Source organism: Astatotilapia calliptera, chromosome 1 (assembly GCF_900246225.1).
Source record: "Astatotilapia calliptera chromosome 1, fAstCal1.2, whole genome shotgun sequence".
In the NCBI taxonomy this organism is placed as follows: domain Eukaryota; kingdom Metazoa; phylum Chordata; class Actinopteri; order Cichliformes; family Cichlidae; genus Astatotilapia; species Astatotilapia calliptera.
In genome coordinates, this window is record NC_039302.1 from 11,711,206 (window position 1) to 11,738,040 (window position 26,835).

General features: G+C 40.3%; 1 protein-coding gene across 1 annotated transcript in view; it reads left to right on the plus strand.

Moving 5' to 3' along the window:
- The window catches only part of pde8a (phosphodiesterase 8A), a 52,365-nt gene extending 27,011 nt beyond the window's left edge, over positions 1-25,354 (plus strand). Inside the window, exons 3-22 of the mRNA XM_026163964.1 lie at positions 3,625-3,815; positions 4,888-4,944; positions 5,092-5,146; positions 5,317-5,405; positions 5,624-5,702; positions 9,824-9,964; positions 10,525-10,613; positions 10,752-10,803; positions 10,888-10,930; positions 11,976-12,053; positions 12,284-12,354; positions 13,815-13,979; positions 16,523-16,571; positions 16,813-16,948; positions 17,069-17,267; positions 19,146-19,363; positions 20,178-20,310; positions 21,065-21,229; positions 21,351-21,480; positions 23,070-25,354. Coding sequence (XP_026019749.1) covers positions 3,625-3,815; positions 4,888-4,944; positions 5,092-5,146; positions 5,317-5,405; positions 5,624-5,702; positions 9,824-9,964; positions 10,525-10,613; positions 10,752-10,803; positions 10,888-10,930; positions 11,976-12,053; positions 12,284-12,354; positions 13,815-13,979; positions 16,523-16,571; positions 16,813-16,948; positions 17,069-17,267; positions 19,146-19,363; positions 20,178-20,310; positions 21,065-21,229; positions 21,351-21,480; positions 23,070-23,176 — 2,247 coding nt within the window. The 3' untranslated portion in view covers positions 23,177-25,354. The remainder of the gene's footprint in view (positions 1-3,624; positions 3,816-4,887; positions 4,945-5,091; positions 5,147-5,316; positions 5,406-5,623; positions 5,703-9,823; positions 9,965-10,524; positions 10,614-10,751; positions 10,804-10,887; positions 10,931-11,975; positions 12,054-12,283; positions 12,355-13,814; positions 13,980-16,522; positions 16,572-16,812; positions 16,949-17,068; positions 17,268-19,145; positions 19,364-20,177; positions 20,311-21,064; positions 21,230-21,350; positions 21,481-23,069) is intronic.
- Positions 25,355-26,835: the final 1,481 nt, after the last annotated feature.

The following is a 26,835-nucleotide window of genomic DNA, read 5'->3' on the forward strand; positions in this document are numbered from 1 at the left end:
CAAACATTTGTGACGAAGAGCATACCATAATGAACAATGCACATTATGGAACAGCTGCACAGAGGGTCCATGGACCGGTTTCATCGCTGCCGACATTCTCAGATGTTCAGTGGGTCATTATACAGTTCGTGTGCGTTCCCTCGCCATATGTCGCTGCTGTTGTATAAAACCTCAGAAACGTCAAGCTTTCAGCCATTTACGCAGTGTGGTGTGGTCTTTTTGTTTGTTTTTGTTTCTTCAGGGGTTTTGACATTTATTTTATTGTTTTTATTAGATTTGTTTAAGCAGAAATAAGAATTTACTGTCGTTCTACCCAGTAGAACATACACGGATTATGAAAAGAGGATAAAGTGAAGTGGCTGCAGAAATGCCTTAAAACTGCATTTTTGCTAGTAGCTAGCAGGGGGCAACTCATCTGGTCCCAAAAAGTAATTGTCCAGTTGTATAGAAGGTTTTACAGTCGCATGATGTATATCTGTCCGCCATCTTGGACGTATGACAGTGTAGGATCTCCAGCCACATGGGCCTAGAGACTGATCGTGACCCCCTGATGGCGGAAAGCTAGGGAATAATTTATGTTTGCCAGCTGGCGAAGAACCACCTATGATTGCTTTGGTTGCTAGCATGTTGCAATAGTTTGCATGGAAGACACTGATTTGTCTGCAAACACTTGCCAACTACTCTTCAGGCATTAGTGAAACTGAAAAGTGTGACACAAACCTTGAAACATGTTTGCTGCAGTGCTGAGGCACTGTTTTTAATGTGAAGGCAAACATTTCCCATTTCGGGTTTCTATTTTTTGCTACTGCTCTGCTAGTGGTTAGCAAGTGTTTGCAAATAAGTCTGCATTTCTTATGCAAACTACAGGTGATCACAGAAATCTGCTAACAGCCAAAGCAATAAGATTGAGGTTTTTGGTGCTGCACCTAAGGTGCAACTAAGTTTACCTAGCAACATTTAAGGAAACCCCTGTAACTGTTGGTTGCAATGATGCCATGCAGGAAATCTCTATAAGAAAGCGCTCAAATGTATTGATGAAATAATGAAATGATATTCTCAGTTGCTAGTAAATCATGGCTCTGCATACAAAAGAATACAAGGTTAAGCTATGTATGCTTTAGGGTGTGGCTACAAGATCAGAGTGAACCTGCATTGTCCCCAGGCTTCTTAGTCAGAGTCACCCTGTGCTTGTCACACCCTCTTTTAAAAGGCCAAAATGGAGATGACTAAAGGACTCATGTCGAAGCCTCAGACATACCGCATGAATGATAATAGACTAGTTGCACAGCTGGGGCATAGCATGTAACATGGTGCATTTTTACAAAAATAAAATTGCAACAAATTCTCATAACAGTGATGGTTTGAAGGTGCTGGATATATTAGAAGTCGTGCATTGTAATGACACATATAAGTGCACAGACTGCTTCATTGTCTGATGCGCTCCACAGTGACCACAGTAGGAAAGCGAGGTAGAGAGATATCCCCTTCCTGTTTTTGTCACTCACAGCTGATCCTGTCATTCCCTCCTCCTCTCTGCTCCTCCTCTTTTCTCGCGGTCCACAGGATCTGGCCGGGCCCTCTGTTTTCAACAATGATGTTTTCTAGACTGAGTGATCAGACTCTGCCAAACCGCTCACTACCCCCTTCAAACTATTTTTTCCCCTCTGGATGTCATTGTCTGTCTGCTACTTTCTCTTTCTGGTACATCTGACTCTTTGGAGCATGAGCAGGGTATCCTGATTTTCAGAAAAAATTTTTCTTTAAATGTCCTTTAAGATTATAGATTTTATTTTTCCCTATCAGCTGTAACTGGTTTTGTTATTATAAGCAAGGCATATCTGTCTAGGCCCAGGAAGAATCCCCTAAGCAGACCTTATCGTGGCCTATATTGCCCCGTTCTTCCAGCTCTGCAGGAATGTTGACTTTTCTACCAACATCCCAATGTGGAATTCTGATCTAATTCCCTGTGCGTACCGAACATAGCTCTAGGATTCAGAGGTGATGTATTTATGACCCGGACACTTAATGCCGCTTGTAGGAAAAATGCTCACATGAGAAATATGGCTTGGATTGGCAACACCTCTCTCAGACATAAGGACTCAGTGCTTCGAGCCTGAGGCTATGTTTTGCTACTTAAATAATGCCATGCCAATTGTCAGCATGAATGAGAAAGACAACTGTCCAAACAGCCAATCCTCTATCCCCTCATTGTGTGGAGGACAGAGCTTCTACTTTTCTCAGCAAAATCAGGTCTTTGTATCCTAACTCAACCTTACAGGTGTGATGCAAACTTAAAACTGCAGAACAAGCTTTCTTTTCTTTACGTTCACACTGCTCCCTGCCAACAGTTGGAGATGACGTCTGTTTGAGAGGGTGACTCATGAATCTACTCTTAGTGCGGCACTGCTCTTGGAGGCAGGCCTAATGCTCTGGTCCAGTATTTGCGCATGTAATGGGGTTATTTGAAAGTACGGTGGCAGAGAGAGAGAGAGCCTATTCTCAGGTTTGACGATAGCAGCAGCAGCTCGTTGGGCCACAGCCTTGGCAGACTGGTGGAGGGGCCCACAGCCAGTGAAGGCCACCGGGATTAATTGTGCTATAGCTCATGGCAGCAGACAAGAAAATCTCATGCATCTGAGTACAAGCTGATCAATCAGGGCCTACCCACTGGAGACCTGAGGTCACACTGCAGGCTGATTGTGGTCATTTGCATGTGTCATTCAAATGTGACAGTGATGTTTTGACAATTCGGATCCCAAATCCCTGTAGCCATTTTTATTTTTTTATTTTTTTGCTACAGAACTGATGATATAGGGCCAGGGTACATCATTTGTGATTAATCTAATTTCCTTAATGGAATCACAACTTCATGACGATTTGCACGGGACTTCTCCAGGGTTGTGCAATAAATCTTTTCAGATTCCTTTTAATAATGCAGCTACTCTGTAGTTGTCACACATCCAACCAGTAGAGCATAATTTCATAGACTCACTTTGTTAAAAAAAAAAAAAAAAAAAAGACTGATTATATGAATCAACAGAATCATTATCACAATTCTTTAGGTCAGATGTTTGAGTGCCACAGTAGATTTAGTCCATAGACTTTATATAATGGTATTGTCCTAATTACTCCCTTACTATTTGGATAATATCAATTACTAGTAAAAAAAAACAAAACCCAAAAAACCCCAATAATATTTGAATCCATCATGGCGTCACTCAATGGTTTTTGAAGTTCTGTTCCAAAACCTTGAGGGTGGCACTATGGCTGGCACCACCTTACTTTTAGAACCAGGACTGACAGCCACTTCTCGGTCCTTAATGTTTCGTAAATATAAGCCACGATGAATTTTACACAGCAGAGATGTTTAATAAGTGTCCGGCACTTTAATGTAGACTTATCATTTACCCACCGAAGGTTGCCACTTGCGTGCTTTTGTCTTTGTTGTCCATGCTAGCAAACAGAGTGTAAAATCTGTTTGCATACATCATTTCTTACTTAGGAGACTCTTTTAATGTGTTCGTTTTTACCCCTCCTCATTTATTATTACACTGGAATATTAACTGTGGTACTATTAGATGTCTTTTATATTACCATATGTGCTTACCCGTGTCTCTTTTGCAGGTACTTTTAGTTTTTGCCAAAGAGGATAGTCAGAGTAATGGCTTCTGCTGGGCATGCGAGAAGGCCAACTTCAGGTGCAGCATGGCGCGAACGCCGGAGTCGGCTCTTGAATGCTTCTTGGAGAAGCATCATGACCTCGTCATCATTGACCACAGACATTCCAGACACTTTGACGCTGAAGCACTATGCCGGTAAGCAAGCTCTCCCATCATCTGTTTCTTTGAGTGATGCGGTGTAGTGATCTGCAGCTTTGTTTTGTCCAGTATACCCGCACAGCTCTTTGCAGATGGTCAAGTATCTATTCCTCTTGCCATTTCTTTTTTTTATTTTTTAAAGCTAGATGTCATTTAGCATTATTGGTGATATGAACATTGATACTTTTAAGCTGAGCTATCAGTGATTGACCAGTCAGGAGTTGAGTTTGCATTCAAATATCACTACCTCGTAAACTGTGACCATTTGTTCGGGCCATTACTTACTGAGCCACTGACTTATTGCTATTTTAGCTGTTTATACCCAGTTTCCACTAGCTTCACATCATTTACACCTCTTTTTTTTAATCAACTTTTTCCATTACTTTTTTGCAGACTGTTTAGACATGCTTTGTAAATTGTTTTTATGCACTCTAGATCGTAGGACCGAGATAAAGTTGTGCATATAAATTTACTTAATCACGCTGTGATTTTTGTTTTAACCAGCACAGCTGAAGTGAATTTGTTAGTGGCTGTCCTCTAAGGGCTGTGACTGAACAATTATGGAACTACTTTTCATGTGTTACAGTGCATTTGGTACAGCACTGGTGATTATGACTCTATGTGGGGGTAAATGGCCAGCTCACTTTGGGTTCCCCGGCTACCACTGCGTGCTACCTAGTGGAGTCATGTCACTGAGAAATGAGCAGTGACTGCCTATACCACTCTCTATCTTTAGCCTCTGCTCAAACCAAAAACACATTGACAAACATTCATTTGCCCTGCCCAGCGTGTATGTTAACCCTATTCATTTTGGCCAATCCATATGTTCGGTGTACACGGGAACTAAAGGGCCTTTATGACCACTGGCTGGGGAAAACCACAGGCGGATGAGTGGCCCTGTACACTGCATTCTTTCAGAGGCCTCTGCCCGCTCATAGAGCTCCACCAGTGGGCTCTGCCTGCCTGCGAGAATCGGAGCGTGAAAAACTGAAAAATACATTGATTTGATGCCATGGGCTTTTCCACCAGCCTGCTTACCAGCTAAAAGGCTCCCTCTGTTTACATTCAGGTCAATTAGAGCAGTAAACTCTTCAGAAAACACTGTGATAGTCGCCGTTGTGAAAAGGTATGTAATCTCTTTCTTCCTTTTCGTCACTGTTTGAAATGATTGAGAATGCTTGGCTTGGAGCAGGTCCGTGTAACCCTCTGATGTTCTTTAAACAACTGTTTGTCTTGTCGATGTTTCGATGCTTACACGTGCTCTCCTTTTAAGGCCAGACAGAGAGGAAGCCTCTGTGATGCCACTGATCAATGCTGGCTTTAATAGGGTGAGTGACTCTGTCTTTAAATGTGTGTCTTCTACCAAATGCGTGCGTATTGATGTACTGATGCGTTTTAATCTATCGGTATATAAGGCCGGAGTCCAGATTTGGACTGTGCATGAATTGCAAGTGGGATTTCTTTTTTTGCCTTTTACCTGTGTTGCTCTGACTCTCAGAGATATGTGGAAAATGCCAATATGATGGCCTGCTACAATGAGCTGCTACAGTTGGAGCATGGAGAGGTGCGGGCACAGTTCAAATTGAGGTGAGTCACGCCATATCGGTGTGATGTCCTGTGCTGTAGTTAAATACACAGTGCCCTTATTTAAATGCTCATGCACTGAGAGCAAGGCATCGGAAAGAACATGCTGACTTTCAATCCCAGTTTTAACTCCTGCTACATTTTTCTTGAAAGTTGGTAAATGTTAAGCTACTTTTGCATTTCTTAACAATAATTCTGGTGCTGTTGTGTCTCTACACAAGGGCTGGCAATGCTATTTTCACAGCTCTAGAACAAAGCCAAGAGGCCATAGAGATCACTTCTGAAGATCAAGTTATTCAGGTGGGCTTTTGATAAACTTTTGCTTCTAGCTCAATTTTTGTCTCTCTCTCTCTCTTTTCCTGAACTTCCCTTCCGGTTTCTTCCTTTCACAATCTCTCCTGTTTAAGATCCTGTTTTCATTCCTGTCATCTGAATGACCCATAATACTATAGCCTGTGTTCTCATATTTACATATACAGTAGTATGTGTAGTATGTGCGAAGGTCTCGAGCTACCCCTCATTTGTTTATATTTTAATTCCAAGAATCCAGACTTTCTTGTATTTTTTTTAAGTGCTCTTGAGCAGTAATTCTCCAGGGTTTTTGAAAGTTGTGGATACACATACTGGACAACTCAACATCTAAAAAATTGAAATTATGTCTATAGGAACTTTGTTACTTGCAGCCTGTTGCAAAAAATAGATAATTTGTTCCAGTTTCTTTAAATTAATCTATGAAAAATGCTAAAGATTACATCATTTGACAGACATATTATTTTTGCACTAACAGGGTGATTCCCAAAGACCTATAAACCAAAGATTTGGCTTACCTTGGCATGGTGTGCAGTGTTTCCTTAGAAAAGTTGAGGAAACTCAATAAGTAGAGGAGAAAGAAAGAGGAAGGCCTAAAAGAAAAGGCTACAGCAGATGGACAGTATCTAAAGGTCATGTCCTTTAGAAAAGGCAAAGACGAAATCTATTTTTCAAGGGGGTAATAATAAGTCATAAATAAACCTATTATAATTATGATTATAAAAGGCCATTCTTAAAGGAGGGAAATGGGAGGGAAAAAAATTAACCAAGAACTGGACTGAAAATCAGTGTTTATAGAGTGATCAATCAAATTTTGACATCTTTGATTCATTTTAATTAATGATTTAATCACTGAGCACAGCCTTGATTTTATGTTTTTAACTGAAACTTGGTTGGACCAAAGTAACAGTGGAGCTGTTCTCATCGAGACGACCCCTCCTAACTACAGTTTTATCAGTGAGGTCAGGGCGAGCAGGAGAGGAGGAGGGGTTGCTGTCTTATTTAATGAATCATTTCAATGTAAGCAGCTATCTCCTGGAATTTTTCAGTCTTTTGAATATGTGGCTTTACAGCTGAAGGCCCCATCCAAAGTTGTGTTTCTTAATGTTTACAGGCCTCCCAAATACTGCACAGACTTTTTTAATGACCTTAGTGAACTGCTGTCTGTGATCTGTGTTGATTTTGACTGTGTAATTATTGTTGGGGATTTTAACATTCATGTGGACAACCCTCAGGACAAAGGGACTAAAGACCTGAGTAACACTCTGGGCAACTTTGGGCTGACTCAGCATGTAACAGAGGCCACACATAATAGAGGACACACTCTTGACCTACTGATCTCCAAAGGCCTGAGCATTTCAAAGGTTACTGTGTCTGATGTGGGCCTGTCTGATCATTACTGTGTTTTCTTTGAAAGTAAAATCTCAGCCCACACAAATATATCAACAACAGTGATCACAAAACGGTGTATAACTGAACACAGTAGTGCAATTTTTAACCAGGTCTTCCCATTAACACCTGACCTGCCCAGAGGATCAGTCAATGAGCTCGTCAATAGCTTCAATGCTAACATGTTAAATGTAATGGACACTATTGCTCCCATTAAGGTGAAGGTTATCTCTGGAAGGAAAAAGTCTCCATGGAGAAACTCCACACTGGTGAAAAATGAAAAAAGAGAGTGTAGGAAAGCTGAGCGCAGATGGAGAAAAACAAACCTCCAGGTTCATTATGACATTTATAAAGAGAAACTTCACAATTATAATTTACAACTGAGGAATGCAAGGAGGTCCTACTTCTCTGACATCATCACTAAAAACAGCCATAATGCTCGGGTCTTATTTTCTACAGTTGACAGGCTAACAAACCCTCCTGTGTCAGTGGCAGCTGAACTTCATTCGACCATGGCCTGCAATGACTTTGCCAAATTCTTCACTGAAAAAATCCAAAAAATTAGACAAGCAATTGGTACATCAACAGCAGATCCAGGATATGTACCGTGTCCACCAAAAAACTGTTTAAACACCATGAAACAGTTTCAACCTATTAACAGCAAAGACCTGGAGGACATCTTAGGTCAACTGAACTCCTCCTCCTGCTGTTTAGATGTCCTGCCAACAAGTTTTTTCAAAAAGGTCTCAAAGACTTTAGAGTCAGACCTGTTACAGATCGTCAACTTTTCTTTATTATCAGGTGTGTTTCCAGAATCACTAAAAACTGCTGTAATCAAACCTATACTGAAAAAGGACAATCTTGACAAGACACAAATGAACAACTACAGGCCGATCTCAAATCTCCCGTTTTTAAGTAAGATCATTGAAAAAGCAGTTTCTCAACAGCTCAGTTACTTCTTAAAACAGAATAATTGCTACGATGCCTTCCAGTCAGGTTTTAGACAGAACCACAGCACTGAAACCGCTCTGACCAAAGTGTTTAATGACATATGTCTGAATACAGACAGTGGAAAAATGTCAGTCTTAGTTTTACTGGATCTCAGTGCAGCATTTGATACAGTTGACCACAACATATTACTCAAACGACTGGAGAACTGGACAGGTCTTTCAGGAACTGTACTAAACTGGTTCAAAACATACGTAGAAAACAGGAAATACTTTGTATCAATAGGTAACTTCACATCTGAGCAGACAAGTATCACATGTGGAGTTCCCCAAGGTTCCATCTTGGGACCCCTTCTGTTTAACATCTACAACAAAATAAACTATCACAGCTATGCAGATGACACACAAATATATATCACAATGTCACCAGGAGACCGAGGCCCTGTACAGGCTCTTGGTAAATGCATTGAGGAAATCAATGACTGGTTGTGCCACAATTTTCTCCAGCTAAACAAAAACAAAACTGAGGTAATAGTCTTTGGCGCCAAAGAAAAACGATTACAGGTCACCAGAGAACTTCAAGCTATACATCTAAAAACCACAAACCAGGCGAGAAATTTGGGTGTAGTGATGGATGCAGACCTAAACTTAGAAAAACACATTAAGACAATAACAAAGTCAGCTTACTATCACCTCAAGAATATATCAAGGATAAAAGATCTGATGTCTCAACAGGACCTGGAAAAACTAGTCCATGCATTCATCTTTAGTAGGCTTGATTACTGTAACAGCATCTTTACAGGTCTACCTAAAAAATCAGTCAGACAACTACAGCTCATTCAGAACTCTGCTGCTCGAGTCCTCACTAAGACCAAAAAAGTGGACCACATCAGTCCAGCTCTGAGGTCCTTACACTGGCTGCCTGTCCGTCAGAGGATAGACTTTAAAGTTCTGATGCTGGCCTATAAAGCTCTGAATGGTTTAGGACCAAAATACATCAATGACCTCCTGACCCAGTATGAACCATCCAGATCCCTCAGGTCATCTGGATCCGGTCTTTTATCAGTTCCCAGAGTCAGAACCAGACACGGAGAAGCTGCATTCAGCTTTTATGCTCCTTATATCTGGAACAAACTCCCAGAAAGCCTCAGATCAGCTGAAACACTCAGTTTATTTAAATCCAGGTTGAAGACTCACCTGTTCTCAGCTGCATTTGAATAAAGCACCAAATCCACACTTTAAGCTTAAATTTCAAAACTTACATTTAACTACTGATTTTATCTACTGTTCTGATTTTATCTGTTTTGATTTTATATACTGTTGTTTGTTGTTTGTTTGTTAATTAGTTAGTTTATTTGCTTGTTTTAATCAATTTTAAATCATGCTTTTTATTTGTTCTTGTTTCTAATGTCTCTGTAAAGCACTTTGAATCACCTTGTTGTTGAATTGTGCTATACAAATAAACTTGCCTTGCCTTGCCTTGCCTTAAGAGTTCAGATTGTGTTGAAGGATAAAAGGTGGTCATACCAAATATTGACTTTCAGCCTCATTAGAACTGTATAAACTCTGTTTTTCCCTTTATATACTGTGTTTCCATGTATGTTTGCACAGGTTTCAATAAATTGCTCCACCTGTTTCACTTTTTTCCTGGCAAAATATAAAGAAATTGGGGTTGCTCAAGACTTTTGTATCTTGTATCAGTAGAGGTAGTGGTCTTAACTCATGGTCCATCTTTTAAACAGCAGACAACAGTCTCTTGTTGCCTCTCCTTGACAGTATGTGAATCCTGCCTACGAGTCCATTATGGGCTACCAACAAGGCGAGCTAATAGGGAAGGAAATAATAGAAGTGCCTAAAAGTGAGAAGAATAAGCCTGATCTCCTTGAAACGATAAACTCCTGCATACGCAAAGGAAAGGTAAAGTGCATTTATCAAATCGTTTTATCGTTCGCATCTCACATTTCAGGTCATACACATTTTTTTTAAATGTAGTTTACTTCATCACAGACTTAATTTCATCAGGCAATATGTGAGGAGCTTTATTTCTGATTGGTTATACATATACAGTTTTGGCATGTCATGTGTGTGCTGTAAGTCTGCACCACCGGTCATCCAGTACCTCCGTTTCATGTGCATAAGAGCAGCGGTTGATGCCTGTGCTGTAATCTCACTACACAGAGAGCGAAGGTCAGTCGCAGACAGGCTAACAGCAGGAAGGGTCTTTTCAAGCTACTAAGGTAGTCTGTGTGGGGGGGTGACATGAAACAAGAGCACTGGACTCCAGGAGCGTGCCCCTTCCCCATTAAAGCAAGTGGCTGCCATCTGACATACACTGACCCACCTCCCCCCCTAATCTGCAGCGCAAACACCAACCGAGCTCCACACCTATTTATCGGATGTTTTCAAGTCTTATATTTTCAGTTTTTGTGATAAATGGTTAAATAATTGGTCACATGACTTATTTTTATGTTTTCCAGGAATGGCAGGGGATCTACTATGCCAAAAAGAAGAATGGAGACAGCATTCAGCAAAATGTGAAGATCACACCTGTAATTGGGCAGGGAGGGTGAGTGGATGTTTTGGAAATCTTGCTCCTGTAGTCTGATTTAATGTAAATGACCTGTTCAGCAACAGAATGATTACACTGTAATGATTATTGAGTTTAGGTTTCTCTTTTGTGTTAATATGCTTTTGTCTTTCACAGAAAAATCAGACACTATGTGTCTATCAACAGGCCTTTAAATGATAATAATAAGGTGAGATGTGTTTCTAGTTGTTAATGAAGAATGATGTGAGCTTTTTGCTTTTCATCATGTTGCTTTTCCACTCTGTCCATGCAGACTGATAAATCCAGTGAACGTGTGCAGGCAGAGTCTCAGACAGGTGAGGTCCATTAAATGCTGACCATATCCTCTGTTCAGTTAAAATTTGTGCCAGAAGTCACACAAGGTTCGAAGATTTGATGGCCAAGCTGCTGGTCATTAGAAAGATCAACATACAGTGCTTTTTTTTTTTTTTTTTTTTTTTTTTTTATAAGAATACATGCATTTGGGAGTTTTGTGAAGTCTTACTTTGGAAATATTTTAGCAAATATATTGCACCATGCCAGCAAAAATTATTGCTTTCTATAATCACAACCCAAACTTTAAACCTTAGATTAACAGAGTGTGCAGTCCTGCTTTATCTAGCTGAGAAATATCTCACGAGGAATGATTGTTTACCTTGAAAAGGTCATTCATATTTTCACTTTCTCTCAACTGGACTATTGTTCCTCGTTGTATTGTGGACTGAAGTGTAAGGCCAATTCACAGCTGCAACCGATATCAAAATGCAGCAGCTTGACTTCTGACAGGCAAACAAAACGGGGATCATATCGTTCCTGTGCTGGCGTCACCAGCTCACTGCGAAAAATTGATTTTGAAAATCTTCCTTCTTGTCTGGGAAGCCTTACAGCTACAAGTAAAAGTTGGTGAACTCTTTCAGATTACTGGAAAGTGCAAGTGACATTTAGCATACAGACAAATGGGGGGAAAGTTCCTACTGTTGATAAATTCAAATAAAATTCAATGATAATTAATGAAATAAACAAACAAGAGGGTGTTATCCAAAAGCACTTTCTGTGTAGCTAAAACATGATGAGATCTTTTCCCCTGATAGACTACTGTTGATCTAAAACAGTTTACAACCCCATCAACAAGCTACACCATTTTCTTCATTGCCTTAAAAACACACACTTCTTTTTTCTGTTGTTATTTCAATTATATTTGCATGTTTGAAATAAAATTATATCTTTTTTTAAAATGGATAAAAGTACAGATTTCTACATACTGAGAAATTTCTTCCTCTAACCAAAGATCAGTCATATTCCTGCCACATCTCAATTTTGTCTGCCTGCATTTGCTAATGAAAGGTGTTTTCTTCTCCCCAGACATACAATCCAGTAAGCACAAAGACCGGAGGAAAGGCTCTCTGGATGTAAGATCCACAACATCTCGAGGGAGCGATGGTGAGCGTGAAAGGAGACAGATGATGGAAACTCTGGGCGTTTCGTGTCAGCTTATGAAACATTCCCTATTGTCTGTTTACATCAATTGTTGATTGGATACACACACAAACACACTAATTAGAAAGTGGTTGGGGAAAACTGCTGCCTACCTAACTTGTGCTTGAACTACACAACTTTCACAGTTTGCTGAAAATCAATGTGATTTTTTTTTTTCTCTCTTCTTCTTCCAGGGAGCTCACAGCGAAGGCACTCGTCAATGGCTCGTATCCACTCCATGACTATAGAGGCTCCCATCACTAAGGTGGGTACATTTCCTTCCTTGTCCCTGTCAGCCTCCATCATATGATTAGCACTTTGTTTTGATGTTTTGGATCTCATGACTGAACTCTTGGATTATAAAAATTGCCTTGACTGCCATGAGCACTTTTCGAAGAGCTACCAGCACTGAGTGTAGAGGTCACACACACTATGTTAAGAGTAGACAAGCTGATAAAATACCAGATTTTATGCACAAGACACTAAAACATGTTGGACGGGAATGACCTGCACTTTTACTGGTTTATGCCGTTTGCAGGCTGGATAGTCGGAACAGAAAAAGTCCCCAGGGATGGGTCATATGACACACTGCTGTTCCTCTGCTGTATCATTTGACTGTGTAGTCAGTCCCTGTAGGCGTCATCCTCACCAGAATAAAGCGCTGATAGAACTGCGGGTACTGTGTGTGTTTATATGTGTGTATAAGCGAATTAACTGGAACTTCTGTTCTTGCACATGTTTGCTGACCTCGCCCATAGGTGCCCATTGCTAAAGCCGCCTCAACCTTCTGAGTAGAAATGAAAATATCTCTGCTTTTGAACTCCTATTTAAATACTAATTTACTTAAAGAAACATTTTGATATTGTACTGTTATTAGTTACTGAGCAGGAGCAGGTCATACAGACATATGAAAAAGGAAGTACAACCTTGACAGAGGGTGTACTATGTATCAGGAGATAAAGAATTATCTGTTCCTCAGCAGGTTTTGAAATTTGGTAAACACAACCCCAGATGGAAAACAAAACGTGACATATTAGATGGTAGCAGTATTTATTTAACAAAAACTAAGCCAAAATGCAGAAGGTTGCATGTGAAAAACAAAACAAAAGAAAACCTACATGCATGCTTACTTCTTACACAGGAAGATTGAAGTCCCAGTTTTGGCGGTTTACTGGTCTGGAGCATTCAGGTGTGCCAAAGATGAAAGACATCCGCAGTGATTGTAGAGAAGCAATTGTTGCTGCTGTGACGCTACATTGTGTATTATAGCTAGAGGAGTGCGCTGGTAATCTGCGAAACTGATGTTTGTTTGGTTTTTATTGTTTTTATTTTTTACAGAGGATCCATTTACTTTTCACAAATAAACAAAATTTGTACATTTCCAATGAGTCATCTAGCTGTATTTGTGACCCTTTTTTCTTTCCAATTTACACGTGTGTATGCCTGAAACTACAAGGGACAGAGCCTTTTTAGTCTGGCCCCAGAGGCTTTCAAATGGCCCAAATAAAGTGATGCTAGTTTAATGTGCATTGTTTGAAACACACTTTTATTGGAGAATTTATGATTATTTTGAAAGAATTTCTTTATTTTATTTGTACTTGGTTCAACGTACATGTCATTAATAATCATCATGTTTACAGGGGGACTTTTTACCTCTCCTGTATATACTACATCATAATAATAATAATAATGCGATGATAATACTTACAATATTTCATTACACAGGTAATCAACATCATTAATGCAGCACAGGAAAGCAGTCCTATGCCTGTTGCTGAGGCCTTGGATCGGGTACTGGAGATTCTAAGGACCACTGAGCTCTACTCTCCACAGCTGGGAACCAAGGATGAAGATCCCCACACAAATGACCTTGTAGGCGGGCTGATGACGGTAAGTCGCAGATCCTTTAAGAAGTTTGAAACAACCCGTTTCCTCCATCTGCCAATGAATCAGTTCCTATATGACGACTCTTGAATAGCCAGGATGCCTGCACTATGAATGCCCACGATGTGGTAACGTAAAAGCAAGCATTTTGGGAACGTCCTTGAATGTGGCCCTCGTATTTTTGCAAATATATCAATTCGTATTTTGGGAGACTGTAAGAGAGCAGGAGGCAAAAAGCGACTCACAGACAGCAATGGTGAAGAACAGAAGTAGAAAGAGTGCCAAGTTGGCAGTCTTGGCAACAACTCCAGAGGAAGTGTTAGATTGTCCTTTGTGCTCCTGTAGGCTGGAGAGGAAAGCCCACCCCACCCTTTCTTTCTCCCCCCGCTCCCTCCCTCCCTCTCTCTCTCTCTCTCTCGCTGCACACATGAACCTTTTCCTCTCGACTCCACAGGCCTGGAAACATCCTGTTCTTTGGATCCGATGAATAAGCATGGCTTTACTTATATATGTCCACTGCGGAAACACAAAAGCATAGAGGTGTTGGTCCTTCGCCAGAAAGATTTATTCTGCATAGGTGATAAAGCTAATGGAATCCGAAAACCATGAGGTGTCTGTGATTAGAAGATTATTTATACACAATCGTACTGGTTTATGAGGTGCCTAGCTGAATTTCTGCTTTGCTGAAATGATAGGTGTCCAGTTTGTTACGGTGAACGGGATGCTGGCTCTGAACTTAAACCGCCCAGTGAACATTAAGAGAGGAGCTGTCATTTTTCTGGGTGAAGAAGTCTTAAAATAGCCAGCATGTAGCAGAGGCAACGCCACCATGAGACAATGCGGGGGTCAAAGATGAGCCAGTCTCCTCTTCCTTTTTCACTTGTGAAGTAAACATTTCACTGTGTGACACACACCCATGGACTCACCAACACCCAGTAGATATATCTAGCATGGGAATGACTGGATGATAGAAGTCAGTAATTTTCATTGCTGGCGAGTTGGAGAAAGAACTTGAAAGTTGATGTACATAATGTTATAGATGAATTCTTTTGTGTTGTTTTTTTTTAAATTATTATTTTCCATCAATGTGTCGATCGTGCCTTTGTCGGCCATGCTGACTTTGGCTGACTTGGGAAATTTGAAATATAGTTGAGCAGAGACAGACCAACTGCTACAAAGTGATGGGCAACAGGTGAACGGCTTTATATGTAGATAGGGCTCAAGGTGCTATGGCGACTCAGGCTTTGCTTTGAGTTGCATGGCTGTCCTGTTAACGAGCAGGGAAAGCCAGCTGATCCGCATTGTGTCCAAAATGTCATGGCGGTCCATTCAAGAGCTATTTATAATATTTGTAAATTACCTTTCAAATTCTTAACACACAGTGTGTTCAGCACAGCTGGTACAAATCACAGTCCTAGCAGAGCCGGATCATTACGCTTCTCACCACGTGTTTGATTATTTGGGTGATGAAGTGTTACCCCACTGATAAGCTCCATTTGCTATCACAGCATGCATCAATGCCCAGAGGAAGACAAATGTCATGATGAAATCATTCGATGCAGATTATCTGACCTGCGAACATAACTTATCACAGTGTTATTTCTGACTCGGTCAGTTCAGAAATATGTTTCTCTTTTGACTGCGTATTGGTGTCATTAATAAGCTCAATTTGGCCATGTCATCCCTCTTTGTGCGAGTGGGGAAAGTGGTGCGAACTGTCGGCTTAACATGGCCTTTAAAACATTGTGTCACCGCAGCACAGATGGAAGAACACTCATAAAGGCAGGAACAACAGGTCTATTTCTACATTTGTCATTTTTTCTTCTTTCTTTTTTGCACTTCCTTAAAGAGCTGTTGAGACCAATCCAAAATCCAACCACCTGCTTCTTATTTAAATCACATTAAATGCAGGTGATAGCTGACGTTCATCTTTTGAACATGGGTTACTGGGACTGCTGTTTTGGTTTAATGATTTACTGGCTCTTTAACTACCAAATTAAAATGACTCATAGGTTGTGTGTAGATAATATTACATTTTTAATTTTTTTTTTATTATTTATATTTACTATTGGCATGGAGATTCCTCCTGACTTGTGGCTCATTCATGTCATTCATGCTGTTTTGTGAGTCGCTTAAAAACATCTGTGATGGCTGAATCCAGATGTTCAGGCTGATCTGGCACAGATTTCTTTAAAGTCCGAGCGCGCGCGCGTGTGTGTGTGTGTGTGTGTGTGTGTGTGTGTGTGTGTGTGTGTGTGTGTGTGTGTGTGTTCGTTCCAAATGGCTTAATTTTCAAAGATAACTTTTATATAACATCTAATGCAAGCGTAAACTCAGAGCATCCTAAGAGTTTCACTCTCCAGATAATTTTGACAGTACGCCGCAGCATTTATTATAGAGGTGATGCTGGTGCTCCTGACAATGAGCTGAAGTCTTCAAGTTGCGCTCTGAAGAAAGCTAAAGGATGGATTTATTCATTCTGTGCATGCATTTTTTCAACTCTTTCTCTCCACCTGCAATCCCTAAAGCTCTTTGTTTCTGGTTTTCAGGATGGTTTACGCAGGTTGTCAGGAAATGAATACATCTTTTCCACCAAACGTGAGTTTACAAAATGCATAATGCAATTGTGACACAGAGTACAGATTTTTCATTACATTTTCTTTCCAGCTTGGGTGTATATTATATATTTTTGTACATTTTGTGTATTTTGTATCTTATATTGTTCAACTGCCTGAATCTCTAAAAAAAAACAAAAAAAAAAACAACAACATCCAGTTCCCTTCTTCCCTTTCCTCTTCATTTGAATTCCTCCTTTGTCATGTCTTCCTTTTCCTCACAGAGCCCCACCATCTCCCCAGTCACCTGACAACTCCTCTGTCGTTAAGCGACATCCCCCCTCGAATTGCCCAGACCATGGAGAATGAGGACTCTTGGGACTTTGACATTTTCAACTTGGAGGCGGCGACCCTGAAACGGTGAGGCTGAACCTGTTTAATGCTGCAGGATTGATTTGTGTGTTTTTTGGGGGGGGGGGAATAAAAAGAAGACTCGCGATGACAGCTTGTGTTAAAGTTTCATGTTCAATCATCCCACAGGCCTCTGACCTACTTGGGCCTGAAGATCTTCTCCCGCTTTGGGGTCTGTGAGTTCCTAAACTGCCCTGAAGCCACTTTGCGCTCCTGGCTACAAGTCATTGAAGCGAACTACCACTCGAGTAACTCCTACCACAACTCTACCCATGCAGCTGATGTCCTGCATGCAACGGCCTATTTTCTCTGCAAAGAGAGGGTCAAGGTAAATTAATAATGTTAGTTTTAAAAAGTATATTACAAATTAAGCTCATATTTCCTAATTACTTGTATCATTTAGAATTAAAAACAATGTTCACTTGTGGTTTATTTGAATGATCTTCGGTCAGAACCAGATGCTATAGATGGATAAAATAGTTTTTTAAAGCTTCAGCAGCCTGCCCTACTTTTGTTTGCAAGAGTTCACCATTTCTGATTTTTGGACCCAGACCTCTACAAGTAACTAAATGCTGGAAGGTAACACAGTCAGACAGAAGTCTCAGCACGGTCTTGGGTGTCACTTGTCTTGTCTGAGTCTACTTTATCCTAAAAAGTCTTGGTTTTGTCCATGTGTGTCAGTAGCTCAGTAACTGTTGGGTGATGTGCAGTGGCTAAAGCTGCTTACCAAACAGTCTATTTCTGAACTCAGTGCAGTGATCTTTCATTGGCTTAGCCCATAAACTGTGAAGTTATATCACCATGGTTAATAAATCCCTTGAAATCTGCAGGGTTAGCAGGTTTAAAATCTGTTATGTACTGTTGTATAGCATACTCTTTAAATGTGTTAAATATACCTCAAATCAAAAGTAGAACAAAGCTTAAAAAAAAAAAAACAACCCAAAAACCAAGTGCTTTAAAGACTAAATGATTTTTGTTTTCTGGCTAGCATTAGACATGAAATGTGTATTGATAAAAGAATAGTGCAAAAGTCTTGAGCCACTCCTCGTTTCTTTCTGTTATGCTTCCAAGGAGTCAGACTTTCTTGTGTTATTATTTTTATCATTATTATTTTATTTATATTTTTACAGCAGCCATATTTTACTCCATTTAACACTGACCTTTGAATCAGCTCAGCATAAAAATGCATCTAGCTTAAGCAATGAACCAGCATTGTGTCCACACGTAACAGACAAGTCAGCAAGCAGTCTGTCACAAAAACAATATTTTTTCCCACTTTTTCAGTCGAATCTATGAAAAATATCAAAGATAACTCAGTTTGATGGACATATAGCTTTTCCTCACCAACACGATGATTCCCAAAGAACTGTTTGCTGAAATGTTCTTAAAAAATGTGAGGAAATTGGACAAATGGGAGGCAAAAGAAGAAATGACAGCCCTAAAAACACTATATAGATGAACAGTTTTTGAAAGTCATGTCTTTAGGAAAGAGGAACCAATCCAGCAAACGATCTGAGATATAAATCTGAATCCTCAGTTGATTCATTTCCTGCTCACTGAAGTCTCATCGGAAATGGTCTCAGTGGAAGGGTGGCTGTCAAGAAAGCTTTTCCTAAGGAAGGGAAACGGGAAGAAAATTACACCAGAACTGAAATGAAAATCAGTGACCACAGGTCTTAATAAATGATGAATCCAAATTGGAAAATTTTGGTTCAAATTGTTGTTGTGTGTACGGAGGAGGTCAGGAGAGAGGTACAACAATGAGTGTGAGCAGCCATCTATAAAACACGGTGGAGGTTCTCTGATGGTTTGGGGCTGAATCTCAACAAATGTTGTTGGGAATATAAAACTGATGGAATTATAAAATCTGAAAATGCTTTCAGATCTTCTATGCAAAACCAGCTGGAAACATTGGCTTCATCTTTAGCACACTGCCAGTGCAGTAAAAGCAAACCTGGGTAGAAGAACGCACAGTGGAACAATATCAGTCATGGATTGGACTCCCCAGACCCCAGATCTCAACATTGTTAAAGCAGTGTGGGATCATCTTGACAGAGAACTGAACAAAGATGGGAATGTTTGTTATATAAATGTTATAATAGTAGAAGGTTATACTGTGCCAACTGTTAGTATAACTTATCATTCACCTGATAACGGTTAGGCTATTCAAATGCCAACCTTTAACTTCATTGGCTTCTACCAACAGCAAAGTCTGGATCCCATTGATGAGGTGGCCGCCCTGATTGCTGCTACCGTGCACGATGTGGACCACCCAGGCCGTACCAACAGCTTCCTTTGCAATGCAGGAAGCGAGCTGGCCATCCTCTATAATGACACAGCTGTACTAGAGAGTCACCATGCCGCACTGGCCTTCCAGATCACCACGAGAGATGATAAGTGCAACATCTTCAAAAACATAGAAAGGTAGGAGATTTATGATGTGGCCGTCTGTGCGCTTGCTTTTACTGCCAGCAGCTCTGTAAAACACCACAAGTTCCCCAAACATAAATGTATTAGGTGTCCAGACTTTAAGCTTTTTCCCTAATAACTGAGTTAAGAGGAGGAATTTTTAGGATGTAGCTACATTTGAAGCCTCAAGGCCTAAATTAGTTATCGTTTAGACAGCTTGATGTCTAGTATAATCTGCTGTCACTGTGTGCTCAAAGGACTAATATTTGCCACACAGCCTTTGCTTGCACAGAGTTGGAAAACTGATTACTAAATTTCTATTTTGGGATTAATTATTTATTTCAGTTTAAGTGAATTTGCTGACTTTTGATCAGATAAACCATGATTCCAGGTATTTTATTTTACTTTTTTTTTTTCTTTTTTTTTTGCACGCTCTACAAAATCTTTAGATTTTGCAACATGCAAGGTCAGGCTCATTATATTTAACATATGGAAGCACTTTGAGACACGCACATGATCTGAAGTATCATAGGACTTAAGTCTCCTTATGCACTGATGAAAGTGATACTGTGTGTTTGTGTGTGCTGACAGCAGCAGGGTAGTAATGTGATTTGAGTCCCAAAACAGAATAGCTCACATTTGCTGGTCCCCTCCAAGGGGGAAGGTGAACAAAGCATTCATTCATGGCCACTGTCACTGTAGTGAAGGGGAAAACTGTTCACACGGGTTTCCAGGCTATTTACCACACTGTCATCTCACTCTCTGTTTTCACTTCTCCCCGTCTTTCTCTCCCTTACCCACGTGATTTCTGTCAACACTTTCTCTCAAGGAATGAATATCGAACATTACGACAGGCCATCATTGACATGGTGCTCGCAACTGAGATGACCAAACACTTTGAGCATGTCAACAAGTTTGTCAACAGCATCAACAAACCACTGGCTGCTCTGGAGGAGAATGGGGTGAGAATGAAACTGGAACACTCTTAAATGATTTTTAATATAGATTTCATACCTGTGAGGAAATATAATTTCCCTTTTTTCCCCTTTCCCCCCTAAATAAACCAGATAATGATACACCAACAGTAAGCGAGCCACAGTGTCTTAAGGGCTTAGGGAGATGATGATACTGGTGTTTGCTGTGGTACAGATGTCTTTGTGGGGGGAGAGTTTTGCAACTTGCTACCATCTTTCTCATCCCTGTGTGGAATGCTCAACACAGACATTTAAAAGCTGTATTGCTTTTTTAAGTGTAGGATTTTTAGAGGGCTTGTGCGTTTGTGTCTGATGTAAAATGTGATGAAGGTCAGGTTTGGTTAATAAAAGAGTGCCTTGAGGGAAAAACATAATATCGTTTGACTGTAAGACAAAACACAAAGATCGGGAATAAAATAACTCTGCTAGGGGAAACGGATCTTCTTCTGCAGGTTGGTTTAACATTACTCTCAGTGAATTCAGTCTTGTAACATAAAGTACAACCCATATGTTGTGACTTCATGAAGATTGCTGTGCTCATTTACATGGAAGTGTAACGCATAATTAAACGTCTAGAAGACTAAACCCTATCAGCTGCCAGGGCTGCTCTTTGTAAAGACATATCAGGTTATTCGTGAAGTAGTACACTTGTAAGGTGCTGTTGATTTTAACTAAAAACTTGAATTTGAGTTTATTTTCTGGTAAATGTTTGCTTTTTCTTTTCTTCTTTCCTTATATACAGGGAAACAACGATGAGGAATCTGTCAAAAGCGTCTTGACATCCCCCGAGAATCGCATCCTTGTCAAGCGGATGCTGATTAAATGTGCAGACATATCCAATCCATGTAGGCCTCAGGAGCTCTGTATAGAATGGGCTGGACGAATCTCAGAGGAGTATTTTGCACAGGTGATTAGAAGGGGCAAAAAATAACATGGTGTTGAATGCGTGTGGAAATGGATCCAGCAGGAAGCAGCTGTAATGTGTTTACTGGGATTGATGACTCCTTGCGCTCTTATCTCTGATGCAGACTGACGAGGAGAAGAGACAAGGTCTACCGGTGGTCATGCCTGTGTTTGACAGAAACACTTGTAGCATCCCAAAGTCCCAGATTTCCTTCATAGACTACTTCATTACAGACATGTTTGATGCATGGGACGGTAAGTCTGCACAGCATGACATAAAAAGTACTTTTATATCTATATTTGTGTCAATTCCTATGCATGCACAGGACCAATATTCGTAGGAGGTTCAGTTATTCGCTGTAATGTGATTAGGTGGCATTTGTCTTTCACTGCCATAATAAAATTCTCAGTGTTATTAGATCACAGCAAGCATACTCGGTGTTTGGTGCCATCAAACATGGCCTTTTGTTGCCTTGTAAAGAAATTAATCCAAAGGCTCATACTGTAGGCAGATACACTATAGATGTTATCATCCTGGTAAGCTTGCTAGTGTTGTCTAGCTTGGATGGATTGGCACGCCCGTAGACTGTTAGGGAGCATCGCATGCACATAGATGTCTTCTAATTAGTGCTAACTCACAAATAAAATAGTCCTACATTTTCACACAGCCATGTTATTATCAGATAATCATTAAAAAAAATGCTGCAAAAGGCACCGAAACCACAAACACAGTTGAGAGGACTAGTTCAGTGACTTCACTTGGTGACACAGCTTGCATTGGCTGCTGTAGCAGTAGCCGTGCTCTATATCTGCTTGTATACCAAGAGGTTATTCACTTGGGGTGGGCTGTGATGCTTCAGTTGTTTAGAACCACTCTCAAGTGGCAATTAGGTTGCTCTAAAGTCCAATCGTGCTCTTTTCTCCGTGTCAAAGCCGACAGCTGACACACCATTGGGGGCAGAGGAGGTTACTAATTCTCCATAATGTGCCCCAAACATACAGGGGACAAAAAAATGGAGTTTATTCCTCACTTTCTGTAATGGTAAATTATTACTTATAAAGTGCTTTTCTACAAGCCTCATTCACCCTGTCATAAAAGCACTTTTTTTTCCCCTCCACCTAAGTGCATTCATGCATACACTCACACTCCAGTGCATGCATCAGGGGCAACTTTGAGTTCAGTATCTTGCCCGAGGATGCTTTGACGTTCAGAGAAAAGTAAATGGTAAATGGCCTGTATTTGTATAGCGCTTTTCTAGTCCCTAAGGACCCCAAAAAGTAGCCGGGGAATCGATCCACCGACCTTCCGACTGGTTTACGACTCGCGCTATCTAATTAAAGTTAGTGCCGACATACAACGCTAACTGATTTATCCCCCTGTAATTAGTTAGCATGCATGTGAGTGGAGGGATGACAGCTGAAGAGCCAAAATGGTGGATTACGTCAGTATTATGGTTTCATTCTCTTTTCTGTTTTTTTTCCTGTGTGCCCGTGCACACACACACACGTCTGTATTGCAAGTATTGGTTATTTGTGCAGAAATGACATGAAACTATAGCGAGGCAGATTCAGTTTATTATGACTCTCATAATAATAATAATATTAATTTGATCCATCACTTTTATTGGGTATTCGGCCATTGGTAGAACCAAAGTGGCCGTCGGAGGAACAGCAGTTTTTGTCACGTTCCGCTGTCTTCATTTTTCAGCACCAGATGCTGCTGCTTGTTTTTATACTGTGACAGTGAGATAGAGATGTTTATTAAATATAAATGTGTCGTACTATCTTTGAAACAAAATGTAATCTTTAAGCCTCATCTTGATCTTGCTTTTTCTTCTCCCCAGCTTTTGCAGACCTCCCCAATCTTATGCAGCACTTGGACAACAACTTCAAGTATTGGAAAGGCCTGGATGAGAGGAAGCTGCACAGCCTGCGACCACCTCCCGAGTAGGTGCTGCAGTGTTTGTGCCCTGGGACTCTGTAATCTGAGGCAGACCTCCTCTCTCTCTCTTGGCTGGGGGGGGTCTCTCTCCCTGCCAGCCCAGCCAGCCAAGGGGCTTCCTCGCCTTCACTCTCCTGCTTCCGTAGCACACCGAGCGTCCACATGTCCGTCCATACAGAGAACCACAGAAGGACTTCCTTCCTGACAGGCAGTTGCAGCTGTAATGCTGCGGGCTTTACGAGCCTGTCGTACGCGAACTGTGACAAACAGACACGGACACGCAGCATCCTTACGAACTTCTTGTGCCTCTCAGGCAATCACAGTGTAGCTGGTCAAGTGACATGACTGAAAGAGGGTCGTTAGCGGTCTTCTGGCGAAGCACCCGTCCCTCCCCGATCGCCACGTGGGCACTCCTGTCTGCCTGTGAAGTTGTTGTTTGAGTAAAAACTGCTTGTTTACTGAAAAGACTCGATGGAAGCGTGGTCTGGATGAAAAAATGTATCTTTTCAAACCAGGCTGTGAAATCACTTTTGACCTCCATTCCTGTGCTCGCAGCAAGGCAGGACTGCTCTTTCAACCCCCTGGAGGTCACACCATGAAAGAACACTCCACTGCTTTCCTTTGTTTTGTTTGTTTGTTTGTTTTTGTTTTTGTTTTGGGGCAATATTCACACGTGTCCGAGAGAAACCCAACCAAGTTGACACATAGCTGTCTTAGTAGACATGTGAGAGGAGATGCTTTCTTTATGGGTTGGGGGCGGTGGACCTTTCTCTTAGGCCACCGCTGAGAGACAAAAACCTCAACATCACAATCGTAGGTATCTAACTGCAGATGATTTGGTGTGTACATTTTTCTTAAGATGTTCCATATTTTCTACATAAAAATTCCTAAATGAATTAGTTGACGAGAACAAAATGAATTTATGAAGAGCGAGAAAAGCCAAAGCTAATGAAGACAAATACTACTATAACTCTCGAAAATTCACAATTATTATTCATATGAAGCATTACCATATTAAACTTTTTTTTTAAATTTTTTTTTTATCAAAAGTACAGTACCAGTTTGAATGAACACTTTTGTATTGCACTGTAAACAATATTAGAAATGTCTACGTCTCAGTGATTTGTCCAGGGATGGGATGTTGCATTGGAGAATAAGCTGTTATTGTTGATCATCGGGAGTTTGCGCGTGTGTGTGTGTGTGTGTGTGTGTGTGTGTGTGTGTGTGTGTGTGTGTGCGCGCGCATGCGCGTGTGGGTGTGTTTTGGTTGTTGCTGCGAGTGCGTGGGTGTATTCATTGCTGCAACAATCCCTTGCTCTTGGTTTAATGCTGTAAACCGCTCGACATTTGACAACAGCAGAAATATGTGAAAACATTTTGGACTTGAAAAATTTTGTCTCCCAGAAATTTTTGTATCTGGTTTATCCTACTGAAAAGACTGCCTTATTTTATACAATATTTATACAGTACATCCCACTGTGCAACTGCAACAGACATCTGGAGTTTTTATTATGACATAGTCAGAAGGTTATGTTCAAGGAAATCTCAATATTTTTATAGACAATGAATTTTACACTGGATTTGCAGCAAAAGAGATCAACCATTATAGCTATCTGAATACTTTTGAATGGGATGGTCACGCAGAGCATGTATACAGAGAACTAAATGGTTAAGAAGGATGTGGATCGCAGAGTTGTCTATCACTGTCTTTAAGCAGTCTCCTGGAGGCCACCTTGTATTGATTTTCTTTTTTCTTCTTCTTCTTCTTTGTTTTTGGATCAAACATCATTCTATTTTGGCCACTTGTCCAACATCCTTCTGCACAGACCCAGGGAACAGCTTTTTGTTCAAGGTTGGATTCAGATTAGGATACTAATATATGTTAAAGATTGTCGCTTATTAAGAATATTTCCTCTTTAAACAGTATATTAAATGCCATAACAGCTAAGCAAATGGTGGTTAACAAGATGCGCTGACCACGATTATCGTTGTTTCTCTCAAATGACAGAAATGTACACGCAATCAGGGGATTTGTTTGTTCCTTCTGATACACATTGGTCTGAAGGCACGGGAAAAAAAAATTAGAAACTATTCAATGAAAAATAAAATAATGTCAATTATATATTTAATGTCTATGATTCAATGCCTTTTTTCTTTTTGACTTGCTCATTTATTTCATGCCTGCAGTAAGACTCTGTGTCTGCCTCTTCAGGTTACTTCCATTAGTTTATTCTTTTCTTTTGACTTAATTTAAATAAAAGGTTTTCAACATTTTGTGAAGCATCTCAAACTACATGGCAGCCGGATAACACCCCGTGTGACACACTTCAATATAGTATAAAATAGTGAAAAAACAAACACAGTAACATGTGACTGAGGCTACTTTTTTCTGTAGCACTTTCTTTTTAATCTACAAACCTCGAGGAAAAATAAGACACGTGTAAGATTCTTATTTTCATTTTCTTTTTGATCCTCCCACATATGGTTAAAACGGGACTTTTTAACTCTGGTTCAAAGTACATACTCCTTAATTATTTTTTTAAGCTGCTTCATTGAGGTATTGGAGAAAGAACACGGTCTTGCTGGTTGGTAGGAAATGGAAAATAAACAACAGTCTTCAGTGTTTACATCACTTAGCCGACCCATATATCCACCACAACCTCCTCCCTTCAAGGTTTTATGGAACGCCAGGACTGCCATAATGAATTAATTAAATACACCATTAAATAATTAATTAAATGTGTCAATAATTAATTAAAATTGGAATTAATTAATTAAATAAATAGTTATGACACATGTAATTAATTAATTATTGACACATTTAATTAATTATTTATGTATTTCACATTTTAATTAATTATTGACACATTTAATTAATTAATTATTGACACATTTAATTAATTATTTATGTATTTCACATTTTAATTAATTATTGACACATTTAATTAATTATTGACACATTTAATTAATTATTTAATGATATATTTATTTATTTCATTTTGGCAGTCCCGGCGCCTGGCTCTCGTCATGAAATAATTTTATCTGTCAGCCTCACCCATCAAACTCAGGGGGCGGGGTTAACGCTGCCCATGCAGCTTCTCTAACATTTGATTGGTTGCCGTGCAAAGTAAGTCAAAACAGGTCGATCCTAGATAATCGATTGCTTGTGTAGACTTGGGGCAGCCAGTTATCCCAGAATGCAGATCAAATCACAGGCAGCAATGGTGGTGGTGTAGTTTTAAAATACCCCGTTTTTCTGTCACCAGCTACACTTTTAACAGTGTTTTAGCCGCGAATGTCGCGCCGTATGTCTGGTCAGGTTGTCAACATAGAACATGCTTGCAAAAGTGCTCAGATGTTTTCAGAGATTTCACTAGCTCTGCTAACAATTAGCATGCAGAGCGCACCGAGGGGGTACATTAACCGGTTTGTTTACATATTCCACTCTCCGTGTTCCACATGTTGCATTCGCAGATTCTCATTTTCACCGAACGATCGTCTCTTTCCGCCTGGTCTTGTGTCTCTGTGCTTCTGTAACATAAAGAACGAGCTGACATTTTTCTCACGAAACCAGCGATCAGCTCAACAGACCCTCAGTTTACCTGCATGCATCCTCCTCCTCATCTGTCAGCTGTTTAACACCTGCTGCTAATTCAAGAAACACGCCT